This window comes from Trachurus japonicus, chromosome 21, assembly GCF_045865225.1.
Source record: "Trachurus japonicus isolate A0001 chromosome 21, Traja_1.0".
NCBI lineage: Eukaryota > Metazoa > Chordata > Actinopteri > Carangiformes > Carangidae > Trachurus > Trachurus japonicus.
In genome coordinates, this window is record NC_140927.1 from 6,471,811 (window position 1) to 6,497,437 (window position 25,627).

A 25,627-nucleotide genomic window follows, 5' to 3' on the forward strand; every position below is an offset into this window, starting at 1 on the left:
GTAACTACTTTTATCCGTCAACATTTCGACAAAAACTTTGCTCTGGATTTTCAAAATGTATTGTTTGGTTTCTTTTCAGTCACGGCTTCCCAATTAAACCAATATTATATAATCAATTTGATATTATTTTTAGCCAAAGCTCATATTCACAACCGCAAATTTACAAATCAAATACTTTGCACTCACCGTTTCAGAAACGAAATCAAACAATACATCAACCTAATTAGTCAATCTGAAAACAAGAAAGCCATAAAGACCATAGCACTATTCTCTCTGTTTCCACGTTTTTGAATAGACCTCTGTTTGCCTAATATGAAATGTAGTACCTATCCCTTGTTTTCTCCTGCCTGTCATGATACTATGTAACTGAACCTGTTGACATTATTCCATTTTTATTTGTAACCCCCTCATCCCTCATTTCACAATGTACATCCCAACTAACTATTCTTCAATAAAAAAAAAAAAAAAGTATGCGCCAGGCGAGCAACTTCCATTGAAATGCACGGCGGCCATTTTCCGGTCCGGTATCCAGTTAATATAATACATCCATGCACAAAACAGACTCACCAAAACCAATGGGTGACGTCACGGACGCTACGTCCATTCTTTTTACAGTCTATGGGGCAGCTCCGACACAGCAGGCGGCGGTGTTCAGGCTGGTCTCCGATCAGCCAAGAGGCAGAACCATGGATGTATTATGGGCAGAACAAGAGGAGGAGGAAGAAGAGGAAGCGCAGCAGCAGCAGCAGCCAGGTTCTCGGTCAAACCACAGACGGTTTATAAACAGAGTATCTTCGGTCAAACTGAATGTAAGGGCAGAGCAGCGAACTGAAGATGGTTTCTATGAAATGACGCCGGCAGTGAAATGACGCCGTCACGATGTTGTTGTATGGAGTTCTCATGCTGTGGACCAACGCCGTCTTATCAGGTAACGTTACTCGACTACTTTCACTCCTGTCCGGCGGCCTCACACTTCCTTCATGTCCGCCATGGTCAACATGAACATTAACACGAACCAACATGTCGCAACGTGTGGTGTAACTGAAGCTCAGCCAGCTCAGCTTCAACATGGCGCCAGACAGACAGCTGCTGCTGTTAGCGCGGAGCCTCGACACCGTTATTGCGAAATACGGTACATTTACAAGAAAAAGCGGCGCGTCACTGCATCTCTGTGGAACTCCGGTAACTTTACACCAGTGGCCGAGGCTCCGAGTTCACATCGTTTTTAGACTTTTACCAGCTGAAGTTAAAGGCCAATTTCGGGTAAATCCAACGGGAGCGTGCCTATATTCCCTCAGCCCTATGTTCCCACTGGACTCTCTCTACCTATCTGGACTCTATCTATCTGGCCTGTCTAGCCTCTACCAGGTCTTTTTTACTAAACTTAACCAACTCTTTTCTTCATTGCCTAAACCCAACCAATGGTGGGACCAAAGGGCTGTGGGAACATAGGGCCTAATTTTCAGTGACAACAAAAGTTAGAAATGTGGGAACATAGGAATGACCCCAATTCAACCTAGTTTCCCAGTGTTTTAGGTCTAAAAGAATGGATCTGGAGATTTTCTTTTTAATGTGTTTAATGTCTGTCTGTTCTGCAGTAGTTGTGTCTGTCCCTGCATCGCCACAGCAGCGTAGAATGGGAGCAGATCGATCTGACCTATAGATATATATGGATCTGACCGAGGGGTTTGTTTACTTCAAGAAAGGCGACATAATAAGTCCCGCGCGGGAGTCGAGTTGACGGCTCAGTATGTTTACAAGTCTGAAGCTCCCGTTTGTTTTATCAACAAAGGAATATGAAGCAGTCAGAGTAAATCTGGATATAGTTGAATCTGCCTGTAAACATGACTCTGGCCTGAGACTTCACAAGACTTAATATTACAGCTCTATTGACAAACACGTCGTCTTTCTTGAAGTGAACAAACCCCTTGGTGTATGTTTGAGGACATCTGACGCTGTCTGTGAAAACAAATAGTGGTTTTGAGGAATGTAAACAGCAGACTGCTCTGCTGTCATTCAATGCTGCTGTGTCGATGCAGGGACAGACACAACTACTGCAGAACAGGAGACATTACAAAGATTAATTCATTTACAAACTGGGCTGAGTGTAGTTGTAAACCCTGGCTGCAGGGTGTCTGACATCCATCAACTACCTGCTGAAACCACTGAAGGGAACTTTACCCTGAGCTCCAACATCAATGCTTCTTCATCTGAAAATCTTTCAAGTCATCAGAGTCCGGATCTGAGTTCAGTCATCTCTAAACTTCTGTTTCCTCTGCGTCTGATCAGCCGATCTGCTGTAGCACAGCTTTGTCTTCATCAAGAGCCAGCTGAACAGATACACCGTTTAAATAGTTAATCCAGAATTTAAATCCAATAGATTGCAGCTGACATTCATTAGAATGATAGAACAGAATACATGACATGATGAGGAAGCTGTGATACCTGCGAGTAGAGCCATCTACTCATCAGTCTCTGCTGTGTGTGTTCCCATCAGTCCCAGCACTGCCAGCGGTGACATCACCACCACCACCACCACCACCACAGAACATCAGTGTAGAGAAGTGGCTGATGAGATGGACTCCGGCCACAGAGGACGGAGACGACGGAGACATCACCTACAGCGTTGAGTACCGCAGGTGAGCTCTGACTGTCCCCCTGTCTGCCACTTAGAACAAGTTGTGCTTTCACAGTGTTTCCCACAGGTTTGCAAGGAGACTGTGGGGGGGGGGGGGCACTGTATGGCAAGGCAAGGCAAGGCAATTTTATTTGTATAGCCCGTTTTTACAAACAGTTTGTCTCAAAGGGCTTTACATGGCATCGTAACAACATCCTCTGTCCTTAGACCCTCACATCGACTGAGGAAAAACTCCATGGAAACCCTTTTAACAGGGAAAAATCGGAGAAACCTCAGGGTGAGCAACAGAGGAGGGATCCCTCACCCAGGACGGACAGACGTGCAATAGATGTTGTTACAGACAAGAAAACAGTTTACAGTTTGTCACAGAATGTGCGAAATATGGAAATGTTAGCAGGAGTTGATGAAGGCAGTCTCTGGTGAGGGGGGGGGCGGTCAGCTCGATGGGAGGACTGGGTGGCAGACTGGTCCATGGGAAGGAAGGGGAGGCCGGTCTAACAGCAGGGGAAGGGGAGGGAGGGGGGCGATGCAGGCGGCGGCTGGTGCAGAGAGATGGAGCTCCGGTGGATCTGTGGAAACACAGAGAGAGTGCGAGACACCAAGGCCAAACTACAAAGTACAACAGAAAATGACAGTTCAAAAATATACTGAGGGGAGGGGAGGAGAGGAGAGGAGAGGAGAGGAGAGGAGAGGAGAGGAGAGGAGAGGAGAGGAGAGGAGAGGAGAGGGCTCTGTGTAACCAGATGTGTCCCCAGCAGTCTAAGCCTATAGCAGCGTAGCTATAAAATGGTTCAGAGCTACCTGAACCAGCCCTAACTAAAAGCCCTGTCATAAAGGAAGGTCTTCAGTCTAGACTTAAATGTAGTTAGAGTGTCTGCCTCTTTGACCCATGGAGAGAGCTGGTTCCACAGTAAAGGAGCCCGGTAACTGAAGGCTCTACCTCCCAGTCTGTTTTTAGAGATACTGGGAGTCACTAACAGACCTGCGTTCTGGGAGCGGAGTGCTCTGGTAGGACAGTAAGGAATGATTAGTTCTTTCAGATAGGTTGGAGCTTTATCATTAAGAGCCTTATAAGTCAGCAGAAGGATTTTGAAGTCTATTCTAAATCCTACAGGAAGCCAGTGGAGAGAAGCTAAGGTGGGAGAGATGTGCTCTCTCTTCCTAACTCCTGTCAAAACCCTTGCTGCGGCATTCTGGACCAGCTGGAGACTCTTTAGAGAGTTTTTCGGACATCCTGACAGGAGAGAGTTGCAGTAGTCTAGCCTAGAAGTGATAAATGCATGTACTAGTTTCTCAGCATCACTCTGGGAGAGGATATTCCTAATCTTAGTGATACTGCGCAGATGGAAGAAGGCGGTCCTAGTCACGTGCTTTATGTGGGAGCTAAAGGAAAGGTCCTGGTCAAAAATGACTCCAAGGTTCCTCGCGGTTGTACTCGGGGTCAGGGTGATGCCATCTAGAGTAGCGATCTGATTAGAGAACGTGTCCCTGAGATGTTTAGGTCCAAACACAATAACCTCAGTTTTATCTGAATTCAGTAGCAAGAAGTTAGAGGACATCCAGGATCTAATGTCTTTCAGACAGTCTTGCAGATTGATGAGGCGGCTTCTGTCATCTGGCTCCATGGGAAACACTGGCTTTCAGCTTGTCCTGGGTGATTTGATCCGTTTCTGTCAAACACAGTGGTGAAGTGAGGAAGTTTGTTTTCTACGCTGCAGTTCTGACAAAGTGAGACTGGTGGAGAGGTGACCATTGAAAGTTAAAATGGCCATGTTTATAATATCCTCTGATTTTATGGACATAAAGGATTCATTCAGAAAAGAATCTATAAATGAAAGTGTAAGGATGTCATGATTCAATACTAAATTGAAACTGCTTTTTGGTTTCAGCTGTGGATACATCTAGTTCCTTATAAGTTCTAAAGCAGTGTGCGTTGTGAACACACTTTCAGACAAGATGGCAGCAGGAGTCTCTGTGGCTTCAGTTTGTTCACAGCTGACTTGTGAAATAAGTCATAGTCAGATGACTGATAAAACATGAGCATCTAGATTGTGGAGTGTGTATGATCAGGTCAGATCCACCGTCCTTCAGCTTGACCTCACACTGAGGATCATACGGTGAGTTTGAAGAATCATGACCCTCCTGGTTGTTTTTTTCTGCCCTGATGTGGTTTAGTGGTTTAAGCAAGAAGAAAGTTTAATGTTTGAAAGTGGTGGGATCATTTGGGACAGTACTGAGTCAGAGAGGCAGGAAGCAGCACAGGAGGGTTAGTGTGTAATGTGCAACATCCACATGTTTCCTGTCAGTCCTACAGGGACTCCTGCCCACCAGACCAGCTACTCTCCTCCACACCACCACTTCCTTTTGTTTCCTATGGTCCATTTAAAAACAAGGAGAGACATAAAAGATGCTTTTTGTATTTGGAGGACTCAGGAGAGACTGATATGAACACAGTACTTTTAGGTATTTATATATCCGGATGTTGATGCAGGTCTCCACCATCATGTCAAACATCATACAGACTTGAGAACCTTTGGACTGGCAGGAAATACTCTGAATGGGTCCTCTGCATGGTGGTTCCTGACATGTGATCTGTGTTTGTCCTCAGCATTGACACAAAATGGAGAAATGTTTCTTCCTGCGTCCGCACGTCTTCCACTTCCTGTAACGTGACCAGCAGCGCAACTGAGAGCGAGCACGGCTGCGTCATGCTGCGTGTGCGAGCGGAGAGACATGGGCTGAAGTCCAGAGCAGCCCAGGCCTGCAGCAGGAAGGGTAAGACCTGACACTGGTCTGTACTGGATCATGGATCCAACAGGACTCTGATTTACCTGAGGAAAACACAACAAACTCATCATGTGTAGAGCAGCAAACTGCACCAAATCTACTATAGAACTAACTGATCCAGTACAGCATGGCAGTGTGTGTGTGTAGCTGATGGTTTCCTCTGGTTGTCCAGGTGACACCTGTACTCCTGAAGTCCGCCTGACTGCACGGCCCGGATCCCTGACTGTGTACATGAGCCGCAACCACAGCCTGGTTCAGGAGTACGGAGACCACTTTAGAAACAGGGTTTACTACCGCAGAGACGGGGACTCACAGGTGAGACTGGACCACAGAGACTCTCATCATTTCATTGTTCATTATTGTTTTACCTTTATTTGTAACACATTTGGTTTTTGATGATGTTCTTTATGGCTGAGGTTTTCATATAAACCCTTTTGGGTTTCATACCTCTCCCTCGCACATCCCTATCATAATAATTGTTTATATTATTTAAATGATATGTTTGTGCAATAACATTGTTGAAGGTTCAAGGCTGATTGGTCTGTGTGCTGCTGTATAACTGTAAAGTCTGCTAGAACAAAGGGAGGAGTGATGGCAGACAGAGGAGACATCCACCAATCAAAAGAGTCTGAACAAGCAGCTGAATCCTAAATGCGTAGTGTGTGTGTTCAGTGAGTGACTGGTGTGTTGTGTGTCTCCTCAGGATAAGGAGAGAGAAGGTGTTGACTCTGTGCCCCTCTACGACCTGAAGGAGGGGGAGACCTACTGTGTCAGGGTGCAATACATGTTATACAATCAAAAGTTTGGATTGGAAAGTTGTACCCAGTGCGAGTTCATCCCATGGCCAGGTAAGACAGTGATTCTTCATTTTATATTTCATCTTTATTTAATCACAAGAAAAATAACACCAGAGAGCTGGAGGGAGACACTCAGAGGGAATAACTCTGAAATTTACAAGAACTGTATTTTTTTCTTGATCCACATCATTAGTCTTAAAGTCCCCCTCCCGCGACCCTTTCTGGTTATTTTAAAACATTCTCTGTGGTCTTTAAATTGTGATTATGAAGTTTTTAGCCAAAATCACAAAACTTGTGCCATTTCCCAGGGCTCTTCTTCTGCACAACACCAGCAGCTCATTAGCAATGCACCTCTGGAGGGTGGGCGGAGACTATGCTGCTCTGCACCCGCCCAGCCACCTCCTCACACCGACCCCCCCCCCTCCCACACGCACGCACGCACGCACACACACACGCACATGTCAGTGATCATAATAATGATGAGAAAAGAAAATGCATTGTTCACTAAGACTTAGGGTTGGGCATCGTTTGGATTTTAACGATTCCGATTCCGATTCTCTATTTCGATTCCTGTTCTAAACGATTCTCGATTGCGATTCTTTGAGGTGCAGGTCAACAGGTCACAACTTATTTCACAGGATATTTTTTTATTTGACAAACTCTTCACACAGGCCATTTTTGCATGCATGCTTGGACTTCAAACCTACATCTTACACAGCTTGTAAGACCTCCAAAAGGCCTCCAAAAATAGATTTTGCCAACTATGGTATTCAATTAAAAGGGAGGGTCCCTAACTGTAACTATAAAACTGAAACTTGGCAAGCAGTCTAACATACAAAGAGCTGCAGAACAGGTGACTGTATATGCAACAAAATAAAACAAACACTGGAGCAGTCATGATGACAAATCAAAAACAGTTTTTGTTTAAGAAGATAATCATGTATGCCTTCTCAGGCTGAGGAGGCAGAGACGTTCTTTGGAGGAGGTCTGTACACTAGTGACGCGCGCTGCGGGTCAAGAAATGTTTACTTTATTTGCGGTGCGGGGCGCGGTGGGGCGGGTCATTAAAAAAACTGATGATGAAGTCCAGAGTGTGTTATCAGGGGCGCGCTGATGTTGACGGGAAAGCCGGCGGAGGTGTGAGGGAACCGGGTGAGACGGCGGCTGGGTGCATCAGCAGAGCGGGGTTGGTTTCACTGAGAGCAGAGAGCAGAGCGGGGAGAGTGAGAGGTGGCGGCCGCCACGGCTGCTGCACTCTTACTCTCCCACTCCTCACGAGCTCCACACTGACAAGCTACCGGCAACACAGCGCCTCCCTCCGCCCTTTCAAAGTAAAAGCCGCTGTCTGACGTTTAATAGCAGCGGGGATGGTTGTGAAAATAGATTCGGTGGTGCGGGGCGGGTCAAATTACTTCAAACTAGTGCGAGCGGAGTAAAACAAACAAACTAGTGCGGACATTTAGGAACCAAAAAAAAAAGGATCGAAATTCAAACGGCTTCTTAACGATTCTGGAACCAGACGTTAGTTATTCGGTGCCCAACCCTACTAAAACTCCACACTGGGATTCGATCCCAGACTGGAACATAGTCCTTGCTCACAGTGCAAGCTGCTCTACCAGGTGAGCTATACCTGTTATACCTTGACATAGAGCTGACCTTGACCAAAAATTTATATCACGGTATTTTTCATAATTATATCGGTTTCATGGTATTTGACGGTATTTTTTTTTTTCATGCATGACTGGGTGTTTCTAATAATTTAGAGAATAATTACTACAGTAAATTGGCTTAGAATGACCTATTTTACTGTCACGAGGAGTGAATATTGTCGAAGAACATTAGTATCCAGACTAGTATTAACACAGGTTTGAATGGTCCCACAAAATGCAGCTGTTCACAAAGAAGTGGCAGTGGCACTCATAACTGTATTGAGGTGAAGGAATCAGAATGCATGACTGTTGCAGTCAAAATACAGAAGCCTTTATTAATATAATACAGACTAAAAAAATAATCAACTTGATTATATATAAAGATTTTTGCACATGAGAATGATCATCAATCTAAAATGCTATCTAATAAATATCTGTTCTCAAAATGAATTCATGACATCAAATAAACATTTCTTCACACACAAAAAAAAGTCCAGACAGTAGGGCTACTGCTTTGCAAGTCAGTCTGTGTCCTGCAACAGGGTGGCATGGGGGGACTGTGCTCAATCAGAGGTGTGGCTTCAGATCATAACAACAGGTTGAGAGCCAGAGGACTTCTCTCTGTCTGTGTTAACTGAGGCAGTGAAACACACCTGCATTAGTGGCCTTGACTTTATGAAGTTGGTCACTTTGATGCTGTCGTTTAAAATCTCTAACACCAACCTGAATTCATAAAGTTTCCTCATGAAGCAGTCACCGACATGATGTGCATGTTTTGTGTTGAGATGCGTCTGGAGATGAGCAGCTTCATGCCACTGTTTACTAACTTCTCCCCACAGAAGAAAAAAAAAAAACACGATGGCTCGAGTGGGCTGCAACTCGTGGACGTAAATGTCGGGATTTTACCGGCGCTGGTTTCGCCTTTTTTTTTTTTTTCTTTTTTTTTTTTTATCACTTATCCCTCCGTGGTTTAGCAGCGCTGCTGCTGCTTCACGTCAACCCCGACTCTGTTGTTTGATTGACAGGCGATGCCGGCAAATGCCAGGTTGGGTTAAACCATCTGGTGGGGGGGGACTCGGTGAAGTAAAAAAATAAAAATAAAAATTTAGGCTACAGATTATGGTTGTTTGATCAGCGTGAGATTTTTTTTAAAGCCGATGGCTGTGACATTTTCTCCGTGCATGTTATTCACCAGCTCAACCCAGGCATGCAGCTTGTTTGGTACAACTGCAAAACAGTCCCCCTCTCAAACAATGTCCCGCGGCGCGACGTTACGCCGCTCTGTGTTCCCAACGTTTTGTAGCTACACACTCACCGGTATTGGGGTATATGAAAAATTCATATCACAAAAAAAAAAATCACCGGTATTCGGTATGAACCGGCATACCGCCCAGCACTACCTTGACAGCTACACCGAGCTGTCAAGCCTTTCACCTCTGAGCCAGATGCAGAGCGGGGCGGGAGCTTGTAGCACTAGTGCCCTCCCCTGGGGTTGTGACACGTCAGGGTTAGGGTTAACCCTTTAAGTGTGATTGTAATCACACTTAAAGGGCTAATGATGTGGATCAAGTGTCAGGAAATACTCTGAGTCATGTCCTTAGATGTTTATCATGATGATGAGTTCTTTCCTGCTAAACTAAAAAAAAAAAGTACATCAGTGAGATTTACACAACTTTTGAAACATTTTGTCTAGTAATGATCCAGAGAGGATGAGGTTACAACCAGACCCACATCTGAGGAGATGTCAAAGTGTGTGTGTGTGTGTGTGTGTGTGTGTGTGTGTGTGTGTGTGTGTGTGTGTGTGTGTGTGTGTGTGTGTGTGTGTGTGTGTGTGTGTGTGTGTGTGTGTGTGTGTGTGTGTGTCCCACAGATCAGTCAGTGCAGACGGAGGTGATAGCGGTGGTGGCCGTGGTCCTCATCCTGGCTGTGATCGCTGTGACGGCGTACATCCTCATCTGCCACCGGGGGAAAATCAAAAGGTGGCTGCGACCTCCCTACGAGATGCCAGAGGTGAGCACACCCAGCACTCACCCACACATACACACACTCACACTGGGAGAACAGTGTCAGACAGGAAGTGAGGTCGAGGAGGGTCTAGTTGAGCAACGGCATTAATAATGTGACAGGTGTTTGTGTTTAGTTGGTCAGAAAGAATCAGATCAGATGAGGAGTCGGTCTGAATCAAGTCTTCAAACACAACAACAATAGAGGTCTAGGACACATGTCCAGCTCAAGGCCTTTGGGACACTTCCGGCCCACCACAAAATGTCCTATTTGTTTTATGAATGGCCGTCTGGTGTAGTGCTCACAGTACAAACCCCAGCATGCACTGCAACAGATACCGTACTGTTATGACCAAGCAATAGACTGACTGTCTGCCATGGACAAAACTAAGATAAGTACATGTAAATCACAATCCACCAGCTTGTTCATATCTGATCTCTTGAAAAACAAAGTTATTTATTATATTCCTATTTTATTTCATTTTAGTTGAGAACGTCTACAGTATAAAAAATCTTCAAACAAAGGAGCGCTTCATGGACTCGTTGTTTAAAAAGAGGTGCTCTTTGGAAAGGGATCAATGATGTGAGAAAACAAAAGAAAAATTCCAAGGCACTCTCTTACCTATAAAATGCCTTTATTAAATTATGGCATGGTCAACATGACAATTTAAAAACTCCAACTAAGCTAATCTATAGCTTAGTTGAGGCCTGGGCCATGGATATGTCCCTTTAATGGGCTGATGACCACACCCACTCTGGGTTGTGGCAACCAGGTGGACACTTGTCATTGGATAAACACTTGTATAAAAGAACCATTGTTCCTGTCCTACTCCATTTGACTCCCTGATGAAGGCTAGACGCCGAAACGCGTCAGAGTTTTTAATTGTCATGTTGACCATGCCATAATTTAATAAAGGCATTTTAGAGGTAAGAGAGTGCCTTGGAATTTTTCTTTTGTTTTCTAACGTCTACAGTATGCTGGCTGTTAACATTCATAAATCTGGTTAAAACAACAACACAACGTACCCCTGCCTCTCTTTACCACTACACCCCATCTTGAAACAGAATAATGCCTGTTATGTAATGAATGTTTTTTTTCTCTTCCCTCCTCTAGGTTCTTCTGGACCTTTATCCTAAGCACCACATCATCAGTTGTCCCAGCAGCCCCAGTGAGGAGCATTGTGATGTCCTTTACGTTCCTACAGAGGAGCCCTGACAATAGTCACCACCACCACCATCAACTGCACCAAGCTCAGACCTGAGCTTCCACCTGTCTGAGGCTCCTAACCGGACCTCAGAAGGACTTAGTTCACTTGATGCCAGGAGGAGAAGAGAGGAACTTAACGAGCTCTATATAAACTCTTCATATTCTGGTGTCAGCTTGGTTTCTGCAGCTCAGCATTAACTGGTTCTGCTTTGGTTTTACTCTCTCTACACGTGGAATCTGCACTTTATTTGAACCTGATGAAACACTGGATCTGGTCATCATGTGAGGAGCGGGAGATTCAGTGAAGGCTGAGGACTGATCCCTGATCAGCAGCAGAGACTACAGACAGCAACAGGACCGACTTGCTCTTTAGATTCTTAGCAGGCACTTGCTTCTTCTCTACCCCAGCTCAGATATAACCATCTGTTTCTACATGATTTGAAGAGTGCAATTTTGTTCTTAATATCTGACAATTATTTCAAAATCAAAAGACTGGTTGTAACATTTCACAGAATGCCTGGTTGTGTGCAACATGCTTTGTTTTTAATTCAGTTTTCAGAGTGGGAGTGGACAGGGACACCCACTGGACAGTTCCTCACTGCAGGTGGAAGCACCACAAGAACCAGAATCACAACAAGACATTAGCACATTTTCTCTGGCCATGTGCACGTTGTCCATGTTTTTCTGGCACATCGTCATGGAGACATGGCTGCATAAAGCTGGTTGGGATGCTCCTCCTTCCTGCTAAGGAGTGAGCCTTCAGTGTGATCATGTGCCTCTTGTTCTGTTCCTGTTTTACTGCTCAGAGTTAATGCTGATCAACACTTGTACTAACCCCGGCCACTCTAATGCCTGTTACAAAATGTTTATGTGAATTTGCACAGATAAAGAAATGTTTGTGTCGTATGTCAACAGCTTAACATGACAAAAAGGGAACGGGCCGCTTTTTTATCAAACAAATCAATAAATGGTTTTTATGATCTTAAACTTTCCATGAATGACTGATAAATAAGGACGTGTCATGTCTGTTTTTCTTTTACATCACCATTTAAACTAGTTGATCCAATCACACAAACACCTGTCCCTGTGGAGCGGAGCTGGAAGAGTTTGTGTTGTTAGTGCAACTCATGCAAGAATATTTCTTTATTTATTTATAGAGCTAAATACATAATGAAACTCTTTTCATTGTGCTGCTGTTGTGTTTCTAATGTTCCTGTTCCTTTTTCTGGAGCAATTAGAAGAAGTAGCTCCTGGTGTGATGTGTGTAGTGACGGCTTTCTCACTGCTACAGTAGATTTATTGATCACGTTGGGGATTGTTCCAGTCCACTTAGACTGTGCTGAGGACTCTGTTCTCAGTAGGGGAGAGTGGGGTAAGATGAGACGCGGGGCAAGTTGAGCCACCTCTTAGAAATCATAAGAAAAAATCAGCATGTGACCAAATATTTAGGAGCAAAGCATCATTTCATGGATGGAAGGGAAGGAGAGGGGGGACTCAACTCAACCTCATACACTTTTTTTTGGACATGTTGTATTATAAAAAAAAAAACAGTTATGTTTACACTCATTCTGTTTGTAGATGTGACAGTTGACAGGGCAGGGGGATGTCCCTTTGGCCAAGTGGCAAGCACGCATGACTCTTACCCGGGAGGTGTGGGTTCAATCCCCGCCCGGGCCCTCTTCACCTTGCCACATTCAGATGCACAACATCCTGAAATATATATGCTAACTATATTAGTTAGCAACAAAACTTGTGTTGATGTAGTGATCGTGAATATGAAAAGTGGCTCATCTCACCCCACTCGGCCCTACCTGTGGGTCTGGTAGCTCAGCTGGAGAGTACACATTACACACTACTCAGGTTCAGTCCTTATCATAGCAGGATTACAGAGCTAACTGTGGTTTGTCTTCTGTTACAGAGAGAAACACAAACCCAGGGCTTAAAATCCTTAGCCTGAACTTTTTTTCCAAGGAGCGGGGTGCAGTGGATCCGACGCATACACATTATAGGCAATTTACCAAACAACTTTTTGGCATTTTGCTTGGTAATGTACACAGGGTTCATACACATTTTAACCAACAAATTTCCATGACTTTCCCATGACTTGGCAACAAGTTTCCATGACATTACAAGACCACTAAAACATCAATATATGCATGAAATGTATGAAAACTATGTAAAAAAAAAAAGGAAAAAAAAGTGGAAATGTCAAAAAATAGATCTAATGACAATGGGCTTTATGCACAGCTCCACTACTTCCTGAGCTCAAGCCAGCTTCATTATTACATACAGACAAACTAATTAATCCAGGTGTGTCTGACCTCACAACAATGGTCATTCCCCCCCAGAAAAAAATGAAATGTGATTTGAAGCATTCTGGTGTACTCTGAGAAGAACATGAAGGGAGCATTTGTTTCAGATTAAAAAAAAAAGCACATTGAGTACTGACTGAGGTTCCTATAGCTTAACTGTAAGGCAACAAGGCAAGAATGGCTTGAGTGTATGAAACTGAACTCAACTGGTCTAGTGGGGAGCAAAAACAAATCTCATATTTTAAATCTAGGGGTCTGGACCAGCCCTTCAAGGGCCCGTTTCCTCTGCTATGGGGCGTGGGGGGGGGGACATGCACGGGAAAAAAAAAAAAACGAAACCGAATGCGCGCCGTTACGTCCGCTCAGACCACCAGGTTCGTTTGTGCCGACGTCAACAGCGGAAAGAGACCCGACGCTACTTGGCGTATCACTGCCTCCAGCGAGTGACTGTGTCACGTCACCGGGCTCATACAGTATGCGAAGGCAGGCCAGGGTTGTCTTGCATACGACACATTTAGCTTTGTCTTTGTCCTCCGTCTTCTCCAGCCATGAACTTCTCTGTGTGCAGCCAAATATTGTGTGTGTTTTTGTTTTTTGTTTTTTCTGACATTTTCAAACGCCGGAGATCCGGCACGGTGCCGGAATACTTTAAGCCCTGCAAACCATACCACAGTCTGTCTTCAGTCTGGGAGAGAAAGGCAGAACATTAGGATCTGACTAAATCATGATGTCATGTCACTAATATTAAATTGAATTGAATCGAAAGCCTCTATTGTCAGTGCACATTAAAAATACAATGAGATTGGGAGTGCTGCTCCTCTGTGGTGCATACATTGAATATAATGGCTATGACAGAAAATACAGCCACAAAAACGGGGAGCTGAGTTATTTACTGTGTATTTAGTGAGATTATGGTGCGGTGTGTGTTATCTATGGACAGAATGCCAGTGATTGCCATGTCTGACAGAGGGACTTTTTGCTGGCTTGATGACTCATTGTGGTGTTTTCCTGTGGGAAGCAGAGCAGCCAGTGAGGCATACAGTGATGCAGTAGGACAGGATGCTGTCCACTGTTGACCTGTAGAGGGACACCAGCAGCTTCTCACTCAAGTAGCTTTTCCTGAGTGTCCTCAGGAAGTGGAGGCGGCGGCGCTGTTGGGTCTTTTTGACAACTGTGGAGGTGTTATATGACCAAGATGGTCTGGGATATGGGATATAAACTGGGAAATACACATTCAACATTAATGAAGGGAGGCTGGTGGTTTGTGTTGTGTTTTCTGAAGTCAACAAAGAGATCTTTAGTTTTTGTGGTGTTGAGGATGGGATTTGTTGGCAGAGCACCACTCAGGTTCTGGACTTCCTGTCTGTAGGTGGACTCATCTCCACCTGTGGTAAGTCCAACCACAGTAGTGTCATCTGCAAACTTTATGACAGAGTTAAAGGGGAAGCTTCTCAAAGCTCCTCTTCCTGGTCCGTCCAAATCTCGCGTGATTCGCAGTAACCGCACTGACGCCAGCGCAAATCACGCGAGATTTGGACGGACCAGGAAGAGGAGCTTTGAGAAGCTTCCGCTACAAACAAGCTTAAAATATAGACTTATTTAATTTTTTTCGGGACAATTACGCAATTTGGGGCTTCAGCACAAGACGGACATTACATACGAGCAGCATGGAGGTATTTGGATGTTTTTTTACGAAGAGCTCTGGTGTCCCTTTACAACCGTTATATGGACATGCACTGCTACGCCAAGACCCCCTGTAACTCAGAGAAGGGACGGAGGACTCTGAAACTTCTTCCAGCCCTTAGTCCACATGAGGGTGAGTAGATAATGAGCGAAATATCATTCTAGGGTGAACTATCCCTTTAAGGGGGAGAATTGGGACAGGGCCTAAGTCCATCTTCATGCATGGGAGATGGAGTATGAGGAAGGCTGCAGCTTCCTCATCGCTTTAACAAAATTGACGGTACACTGTGAATGTTGGGTGATGAGCTCTAGACTAGATAAGAGGATCAGCTAGTGCAGGGCAGGAGGCTCAGTCACAGACAGCACAGCCTTCACCAATAAAACACTCTTTATTGATCACATCTTTAACTCCCTGCAGGTCAAAGCTTTGTGGTACAAGAGGATTTTATTGGTTAAAACAAAGTGTATGTTGCACATATCTACACAGGTCTCACTGATAGTCTTCAGACCTTCACTGTTGGAGAGGAAGGAGCAGCTGCAGAGCCCACTGGAGGACTTGGTCTGAATGGGACACCATGTTAAACCCCCATAGGTGGATGGAATCATGTGTAGTGAGTCTGGGACTTGAGCTGTAGTTCCTCACTCCTCATTATCAACCTCTCTGTGATTTGTGAATATTTGACTTGTGCCAGCTACCATCTTTATGTTTGGGGAAATTAGTTTGAATGGAGAGAGCTGCCATTTAGTTTGAATCCCTTTTTTCTCCTGTTTCCCTGTACGATGTTTGGAGGTCAGTGAAGTGTCAGACTGTTAGTGGGGTCTTTGTTATTTTGGCATTAAACTATCTTTGAAACCCTGAACCATGGAACTCATCAAGGTCAGACTTGTTACTCCCCGTTCCTCTCAGCAGCATGGGTCTGTAACATTCATCAGCAGAACTAAGACGAGTTGTGCAAAAAGTGTCTTTTTGATTTCACGGTGACAAAGAGAAAACAGTGAAGGTGTCTGAAGACTTTGTGATTTCAGTCAGTGCTAGAAAAAGAGCCATAACAAAGGTTTGAAGGTTGTGATTACAGTAATCCTGACAGACAGCTTCACAGGGTGGCTTCCATACTGACAGACTGGAAATGGCTAAAGCGAGTGAATACTTACATCTCATGTTACAATCAAGAGGTAAAAACAAGAGGACAAGAGGCCATTTAAAAAATACACAGTTGATCCTGAGGCAGGACGACAGTGGCTCACCTGTCGACACCACACTGACCCTGAAGAGTCACATGAACCAGACACACACCTCACACACCCTACATACTACTGTGACTTTACACTCTAACTCACATACAACAGATGATCACATGAAGAGATAAATTAATACCTGCTCCTCAGCCCACACAAACAGCAGTCCCTACACAGTTAACATGAACTAAACAAGAGCTACAGATGGATGACTTTACATCAGGATGAGTAATCAGTGTGTGTGTGTGTGTGTGTCTGTGTCTAGCCCCATAAATCTTCAGTTCGGCCAAACTTGTAGATCAGAGTGCTGCAAAGAGAGAGAGAGAGAAGAGACTGAATGAAGAGTTTCACTCTAATGTTCACACTCTCCGGTCAGAGCACATCTGCAATAGCACTTCGACCTGGAGAGGTGAATCAACCCACTGCTCCTCCACTGCTGCAGCAGATGGCTATAATAACCTTTAATATGTGGACTCAGTTTGGATTTGTCTCACTATGGGAACGTTCATTTGAAAAATCCCACAATCACCTTGAAATGTCATGACAAAAAAAAAGAAAAAAAAAAGAAATGTCAACATGACCTATTTCTGGTTTTTAGTGGTGTAATCCTTTGTTTTAGACTATGAGGATTGAGGATGTCCTCAGCCCCCTCGCTCGCTGACAGCTGGACATTGTACAATTACCGATTCAGTGCGTTTAGCATAAAACTGCAGCCTGACAAACCAGACTATATCACTAAAATGTCTAGTCTGGAAACGACCGGTAGACCTCGGCTCAATCCAGGGGGCGGGATGAAGGCTGTCTTTCAAACTGCCTCTGCACGCAATAGGGTAGCGCTACGACCAATCAGAGCAAAGAGCAGGATGTCGTTAGCCTGACAAGCCAATTAAAATGTATGTCGCCATCGCGTTAAGCCTGCCCAACGACTCGCTAAACAGATAGAGCGCTGTGATTGGTGAACACAATCGGTGTTCGAGACTCAAAAAGCTCCTATGGCTCGTTTCTAGACCCACCTACGGAGCAAATATTTTTGCTGCCGCTAGGGTGCGTCTAGATTTCTAGGCTAGTAAAACTGCACACTGGGATTCGATCCCAGACTGGAATATAGTCCTTGCTCTCGGTGCAAGCTGCTCTACCAGGTGAGCTAGACCTGTTATACCTTGACAGCTACGACGAGCTATCAAGCCTTTCACCTCTGAGCCAGATGCAGAGCGGGGTGGGAGCTTGTAGCACTAGTGCCCTCCCCTGGGGTTGTGACACGTCTACTCCAGTCTCCCTGAAACTGCCAGTTTACGTCTGCCATTGGTTCACAGCAGTTTGAAGGCAGAAAAACTCAGAAATGCAATTTTGCACTTCCTTTTCTGCTGATATGTCCTCTAACACAAGAAAAATGCCACAGGAACGCGTGAAAAGCACGAAAAACACGATTTTCATGGGAGGGGGTCTTTAAGACTTATATTAACACAAACATTCCGCTTACTTCTGCTTTAAACATTTAATATGAATGATGAACCAAACGTTCCCTAAGAGTCAACAGTCTGCTTGACTTGTCAGTACAGTCACTCACGAGGTTACTTACTTGTGCAGGGTTAGTGAGCAAACCTTTGGTTATATATTATTAATATAACTAATCTATGGCCACATTCCTAACACTGAGTGCTGTAAGTTGTTGTGTACCACAATGATATCATGCTCACCTGAAAAAGATTAAGGCATTCTGAAAGAAGACAGCCAGCCCCGGAGCCACCGCGTTCTCTGACAACAAAAGAGGAAATGAGTTCAGATTTGTCCATACACAACATCTGAGTTAGTTCTTGATTATCTAGAGTTGGAATGGAGACGATGAATTCAGGGTAATGTAAGAAGAAGAAATGGCAGACTGAGGAACCACACTGAAATGTTCAGCACCGATTTTGGAGGAATCAAATATTGTAATGAGCACAATATTCTTATAACAATGTCAGCAAACAAAATGAAAAAGCCAGTTTGCTGTTTTTTATTGTCTAGTGCTGTTGGTCAGCAAGGTCTCATTGATTAGCATTAAAGTCATAGATTAGCATGTTAGCATGGTAACATTGGTCTTAGACCTGAGTCAGCCTGGGGGCTAAGATGTTTTGGTCAGTCTTTATTTCTGTGAAACAGTCACAAATGAGACTGGACCAGCACTCCACAGTGTCCTGTTTGACATATATGTATCTGTAGCTATAGCTGACATCTGCTGTTAAAACAGCTGCACAAACATCCTTAAGTCTGCTCAGTTAATTGTTAGTGTTAGGGTTGTGCACAAAAGATTTTAAACAGAATAGAATAGAAAACTTTATTGTCCAGCCAAGGCAGGAAATGTGTCTTAAGTCTTAACTAGTTACATAAAAACCTAAAGGTACCACTGACTCTTATGTCTAAGTTTATCCCAGGAGGAATGATGGAACCTAATGGAGACCCAATGAGTAGCTGAGTTGACAGCACAGATCTGAGCTGCTGTTAGTTCAAATGCTGGAAGTAAGGATGTTTATCAGTGATCCTGTCCAACCCCCTTAAGTGACTCCCTCAGCTAAGAAAATAAACCTTAAAGGAATAGTTCACCAAAAAATGAAATTCAGTCATTAGTGACTCCCCCTCATGCTGATGGAGTCACTAATGACAGAATTTCGGTCTCATGGTGCGCTAGCCCATGGATTACATTTATGTTGGAATATCCCTTTAAATCTCAGACTTGAGGAGAAAACTTGGTGTTTCATGTAACCAGACCCACACTCTGGGTTTACACAGTAAATATAATACAGTTGATATAATAAGAGTGATCAGCAGACAGAGACACTCACTGGGAACCACGTAGGCTCCAAACAGGATCCAGATGGAGGCGATGAGTGAGCCGAACATCATCATGAAACCAATGAAGAGCCAGACACGAGCTCCTGCAACGACAGACCAGACCATCACCCTGACCGCTGACCACACCCACTCTGACCACACCCACGGTGACCACACCCAGTCTGACAATCCCCACGGTGACCACACCTACTCTGACCATCCCCAGTGACCACACCCACTCTGACCATCCCCACTGTGACCACACCCACTCTGACCATCTTCACTGTGACCAAACCCACTCTTATCACCCCCACTCTGACCACACCCACTGTGAACCAGGTGACATGAAGCAGTGCAACATGGCTGAAGTAAAGAGTCTGGCGTGGCAAACATAACGTCACTTACCATAGCATACATACAGTGTTTTAGTTGATCTTGTCACACACACCAACTGGCATGATAAGAGTATTAGCACTGTATCATGTCACTCAGTCAGCAACCATGAGAATTCACTAATTTCCAACATTTTCAAATGTGATGATATGAATAAAATGTGTTTATTTGCTGTAATGGAGGTAAGGCCCAGTGTAATGGAAGTGTGCATCCTCTTCCATCAGGTCTTGAGCAGCCAGGAAACCAGCTCAGCTCAGTAGACTGAGGCTAAGCAGTCTGAGAACTCTGAGTCAGTCAGTAGAACATGGTGCACTGTTGCAGTTGAGCCAAACTTACAACAGATGAACATGTAAATGAACTGGGCAGGTAAAACAACATAACATGGCTGGTTCTCATTGACAGCCCAACCCACTGTCTACAGTCAGTCAGTGAATGTATGAGGATAAATTACATAATTTTCACATATGAAGCCTGCTCACATTAAGCAGAGTCCAGATGGCAATATCAACTGTACTGATAATGATGTGTGTCATAATCCTTTCATGCAGTGGAAGTTCAGGAGGTCACTAGGTTCAGTCTGCTTCAGTACAATTGAAACACACACACACACACACACACACACACACACACACACACACACACACACACACACACACACACACACACACACACACACACACACACACACACACACACACACACACACACACACACACACACACACACACACACACACACACACACACACACACACACACACACACACCTGTCCTGCCAAGGCAGCCCTCTCCATACGCGTCTCCTCTCACCTGGCCGTTAGAAACTGCATTGATCCTGTGAACAGACACAATCAGCTTTTACTCAGGGGAGTTGTTTGTATGATCAATGATACTGCGTGTGTGGGTATCTTAACTGGATTGTGGTCTGGGCTCAGACTGGACCATTCCAGGGGCTTTTATTCGACTCTTATGGCCTTTGTATGGCTGCATCGACAGCTTCTCCTGAGCTGGTCTTTGCCGTGAGGGCTAGTTAACATCTGCTGATGTTTCTCCACTCTAAATGTGTGAGTGTTTAGTTTAAGTGTCTCTAACCCAAAGTTCCAGGGTCTGAAACCACATACAGATGTGTGCACCTTCTTCTCATCAGAATGATAAAACCATGTGTTCACATGATTTCACTTTATATATCTGGACCAGGTTTAGGACCTGATTGGGCCTCATTAACTTCCACTATCACTAGTGAATCCAACATGAGAAGCAATTACAAGTCTTACTGCCCTTGTTGTCTTTGCTACTGCTGCTGTTCATTTAAATGCTTTTAAAGCTACAACTGTCTGGGGTGGTCCTCATTCAGAGTATGTTGTGAGACTTGTCAACTGCAGAGATGACTAATCTGCTAGGTTGGAAAACACCATTTTCAAATACAAACGTAGTTGTGTTCATGTAGTCTTTGTCCTGTGGTCATTTCTACAGACAGATGGACCCAAGACCTGGAGAGACCATTTAACTTACATGAAAAATGCTATGGTGGAGAAGACCCCGCAGGTGTGGAAGGCATGGTGCATGTCTTTGAATGAGTACGTCACCGCTGCATCAATCATAATCCACCAGCCTGTGAAGAACTGGAAGAGGACAGCACAGAGGAGATATGAGGGATCTGAGTACATGTCCTGTAGCTCCATCACATGACTCTCATTCAGTGTGGGGAAAAAAGAGAACAAAGCAATATGATGGGTTTTACATTGTGGGATCAGTAGTGCTGTGAATGATGTGACCATCTGATCATTTTTTGCCCTGGAAACAAAAGGCCCAGACACAGTAACGTATGAAGGATGTGCCCCCTCAACTTAGCCAGTAATATTTCAAATGATCAGCTGATCACACATAGCAGGACGTGTCCGTCTCTGCTTTGTTACACCAGCTCTGAGAAGAGCTTAGCACTGCTAATGAGGCTGATTCTAAAGGAAGAACATTTTTATTTGGGTCACTCAGCTGCGCCGTCTGTAAAACCACTGACCAGAACTCCAGCGACAACAGCAGCCACTGTGTTCCTCCTCTCCCCCCAGTCGAAGCATTCAAACTCTGGCAAGCGGACGTTGTCCAGGAAGCCAGCCATTTGCAGCCCTCTGTGTCCGCTGCCCGACTTATCTGGTTTTCTCCTGGCTGGCTGGGTTAACACCTGCTGCACCTGCTGTCCTCCAGGAAATCAAACTGCCTGTATAAAAGCACAAAGTATTATTCTCCATAGAAGACTACAGGTGTGTAATGGTTAGGATTTGACTGCTGCATCAGTCCTCACTGATCATTTGGTGCTGGACCTGCTCAGAGACACTTTTTATGATCCTGTATTCATTTAAAGCAGAAGTAAGCAGAATGTTTGTGTTAATATAAGTCATATCTTCCGACAGCAATCACTTATATAGAGTGTTTGGTCCGAAACACGGGTCTGTCAGTCACTCTGCTCTGCTGTAAGCCGAGGAGAAAACTTTCCTTGTATCCTACAACCTTTATCCAATGAGGAGAGAGAATGGCATAAAGGGGCGGTCCTCTCTGTGTGTGCAGCCAAGGGATGAGCGTGAATGTGGTGACGTAGGGACGAGGGCGGGGACTGCTAACTCCATCTGCTGACAGGAAGTTAGCCAAAACCACCGGATCGCTTACTTCTGCTTTAATGTTCACTATAAAATCTATCTCCCAGCAACCATTATGTCCTGTTCAATTCAATTCAGTTGTAGTTACACAGTGCCAAGTCAAAACAGGAACCAAGCGAAGAAAAACAGGTAGAAACCTGTACCAGAACCAGACATGGAGAGAGAACGAGGGAGAGAGAAGAGATAGGGAGAGAAATTCACAATAAATTACCCTTGAATAATTCAGTTTCCAGATAAATATGTATAATATAACAATAATATCTATCTATCTATCTATCTATCTATCTATCTATCTATCTATCTATCTATCTATCTATCTATCTATCTATCTATCTATCTCATGATGAGGAAGAGATGAACGAAGTCCCTGTCACTGTTGTTACAATGTTCACTTTGAATAAGGAAGACTGTTCTACAGTGTAACTGGCAGCCGCAGCTCACTGGTTTGACTGCTGAACACCTGAGGGATATTGCGCAAAGAGCAGAGTGAAGAAATCCCGGATATCTGAAATATGTTGTTCTTCTCCTGCAGCATGCACGAACAGGCCACTCACAATTAACCCGAATTCCACACAGCCGACCTGTGAGATGGTGAGAGCGTGGCCCCGGGCCTCGGCGGTCTGCACTAATACCAGATGCATCAGTCATACAGACAGTCTTCCTGGAGTGTAGGGGGTCCTCCTGTCCCCATTAGACACATGAAGACACATGTGAATGAGACTTCATACATCTCCTCCTCACTGATTTCATTGAACCCACCTTTACAGTACAGTGTTCTCTTATTTATGATCATATCAACTGCAATAATAATATTCATCAAACTTCCAACAGCAATGTGAACTGGAGTCTTTAAAGATATAATAGTGGCCCTAATTAACTATCAATCATTAAATAGGTGATATAAATGATAACAGTTAAATGTAACTTGGCTTCTTCACTAAGCGACACTGCATTGGTGCTATTTGAATAAACGTTAACAAAAATGTATCACATTTATTTCCAACCAGACTGACGGCGACTGAACGCATCACACCTGGAGGATAAGATTAGCCTGGGTGGGAGCCATGGATGTATTATATTAACGGTGGGAGCAGGGAACGTCTCTGAGCAGGGCTAGCTGCACAGACTGAATCTCCATGGTAACCGTATATGCCTCTGCCTTTGTGCCACCGAGTCCCGGCTACATTCAACCAGAAAACCCCGGTTTAATCGGCTATCTTGGTTTAATACATATCATATCACGGCACTGCTACAGCACAGAGCTACGGCAGCTCCTCCATCCCCGGGCTCCGCCCTCAGCAGCACCACAGCAGCACCACAGCCTGCTGCTTCCTTCCCGGGCTCAGTCAAAGCTGTGATGTCAGAGAGTCAGCGGACATGGCTGAAGCTGCAGCTAACGGCTAACGGCTAACGACACATCCTGATCACGACCGGACACTAGGCCCGTTTCTCGCCTGTGTGGATTACTGTGTGTTTGGTCCAGTACTAACCAGTCTCCAGGAGGTCAGGAGCCGTGATGCTTTCACTTTCCACTGGCTGCTCTGCTCTGCTCTGCTCCTTCCTCTTCCTCTTTTTCTTCTTCTTCATGTTCAAAGTCAGCCTGCTTACAGCGCCACCAGGGCTGCGTTCCAAAAACAGGTTGAGTTCCCCTCGCTCACTTGCACACGAAGGCCACTTGGAGAGTGGAGGGAAAGTGGGCGGGGGAGGAGTAGAAGAGGTAAACGGAACGCACCTGCCCTCGTTCACTAACAGCTGGGTCGACCACATGTCGAAGGTGTAGCGCTGTACTGCCTCTTAAGGAGGGGGGGGGGGGGGGGGGTGGCCGGTTTACGGTGAAAATTCAATACTCTACAATATCAATACTACTCTTTCTCTCTGTCTGTCATTGATGATGAGCTCTGCTTCATCATCAGACCAGTCCTGATTAAAATGCCTTATTAAACTACACATCAACACAGGCACAGCAAATATGTGAATATGAAACGTCAGATTATAAAGGCTCTTAGACACGTTTTTTTTTTGTGACAAATAAGTTTGCCTATTATATATCTCCACTAGCCTACCACTTGTAAATTGTTTGTTCTGACATGTCACTGCTAAACTAGTTTATTGAATTGAATATTTACTGACCCCTTTCATTTATTTTCTTCTTTGGTGGTAAACACACAACTGGTGCTTGAGGTTCATTATCGCCACCGCATGGACGTATTTTTCGTGCACCACTGCAATGCATTGTGGGTGATATACAGCTCTGGAGTGACCATCGATGTTGAGAGGGGTCTGGCCATAGACGCCGCATTGACTGCTGCCTTCCACTAGAGCGACGTGCCTACAGGGCGGCCATCTTGGAACAGGACTACTCACTCCTACAGTGCATTACTTCCATAGAGGTATTATGTAAAAGTGATCATAATTCGCTCAAATGTCAAGCTATTTTCACGGGGTTTGTAACAAATGTCAGACATGATAAATATGTAGATCAGGTCTTTATTTAAGGAGTTTTTTTAAGGGTATATATTATTATATTATAGGCTTATTATTAGTGCCTCGTGCTGGGCAGCCAGCCAGCCTCCCCTCCAGAGCTCTGACAACACACAAAACACACTTTGCTCGGCACCAGCACCGGTACCAGCAACGATGATTGCATTGTACCGGTACCGATACTGACGACGGCAACAAATTCACGTGGGCTGCTCTCGGGACACAACCACAACACAGGCAGCAGACAGCTGCCCCTCATCAACCGCAGTACCAGCACCGTAACCGGGCCGTTGCTAGGGACGCCGCTTGTTAAACCGTGCCGGTAGTTTTCTTTTTCAGAGGTAATTTATAGATTAATAACGTCGCATTTTAACCAACATTTTGTCTCAAATGAGTTATTTCACCAGTAAGCAGCTGTGTAATAGGCGGGATGATGTAGTGAGCTGGTGATATTATGAATGGAACCTGAACTCGGAGCTGAGGGGTTCTGTCCGTCCTGGGTTTATTTCACTATAACAACCTGCTCACAATTATCCTTAACTTACATCTGACCTCTGAAAAGTGATTCTACAAGATCTGTTTTTTATGTTCCCCTTATTAACACATCCATATGCGGCACCGAAGTCTGGTATATTTTCCGAAGCTTGTCTGATAGGCGAAAAAAGTAAAACCAGCATTTTCAAAATATCCAAGCATCCTGTATCATACCTACATGTCTGACGTTTTTAACAAATCAAACCGTTTGGAAATCGGTCCAAAATTAAGCGAATTTGAGGTTGAGGAGTTCCTCTTTTCCCCATAGCTGCATGCACTGCTGCCTCTGTTAGTCCTGTTCCAATATGGCGGCGCGTAGGCACGTCGCCCCACAGCCAATGCGGCGTCTATGTATATATGTCTATGGGTCTGGCTGCAGACCTCCACCGTCAGGCTGCTTCCGGTGCAGGCTCCACCGTCAGGCTGCCTCCACCAAGGGGGTAGAT

At 44.7% G+C, this 25,627-nt stretch overlaps 2 protein-coding genes across 2 annotated transcripts; one reads left to right on the plus strand and one right to left on the minus strand.

Annotated features, from left to right (window-relative positions):
• Positions 1 to 662: 662 nt before the first annotated feature.
• On the plus strand, positions 663 to 12,103 carry ifngr2 (interferon gamma receptor 2). Its single transcript, XM_085764434.1, has 7 exons — positions 663 to 928; positions 2,498 to 2,639; positions 5,247 to 5,413; positions 5,598 to 5,740; positions 6,129 to 6,273; positions 9,742 to 9,881; positions 10,989 to 12,103. Exons 1-7 carry the CDS (start codon positions 880 to 882, stop codon positions 11,088 to 11,090), a joined length of 888 nt encoding a protein of 295 aa, XP_085620560.1. The 5' UTR covers positions 663 to 879; the 3' UTR covers positions 11,091 to 12,103.
• Positions 12,104 to 15,789: 3,686 nt separating this feature from the next.
• On the minus strand, positions 15,790 to 23,754 carry LOC146964702 (transmembrane protein 50B-like). Its single transcript, XM_085765455.1, has 7 exons — positions 23,657 to 23,754; positions 21,533 to 21,730; positions 21,028 to 21,137; positions 20,283 to 20,350; positions 19,135 to 19,227; positions 18,010 to 18,067; positions 15,790 to 16,619 (listed from the first exon to the last, which is right to left on the minus strand). Exons 2-7 carry the CDS (start codon positions 21,629 to 21,631, stop codon positions 16,574 to 16,576), a joined length of 474 nt encoding a protein of 157 aa, XP_085621581.1. The 5' UTR covers positions 21,632 to 21,730; positions 23,657 to 23,754; the 3' UTR covers positions 15,790 to 16,573.
• Between the last annotated feature and the right edge of the window lie 1,873 nt (positions 23,755 to 25,627).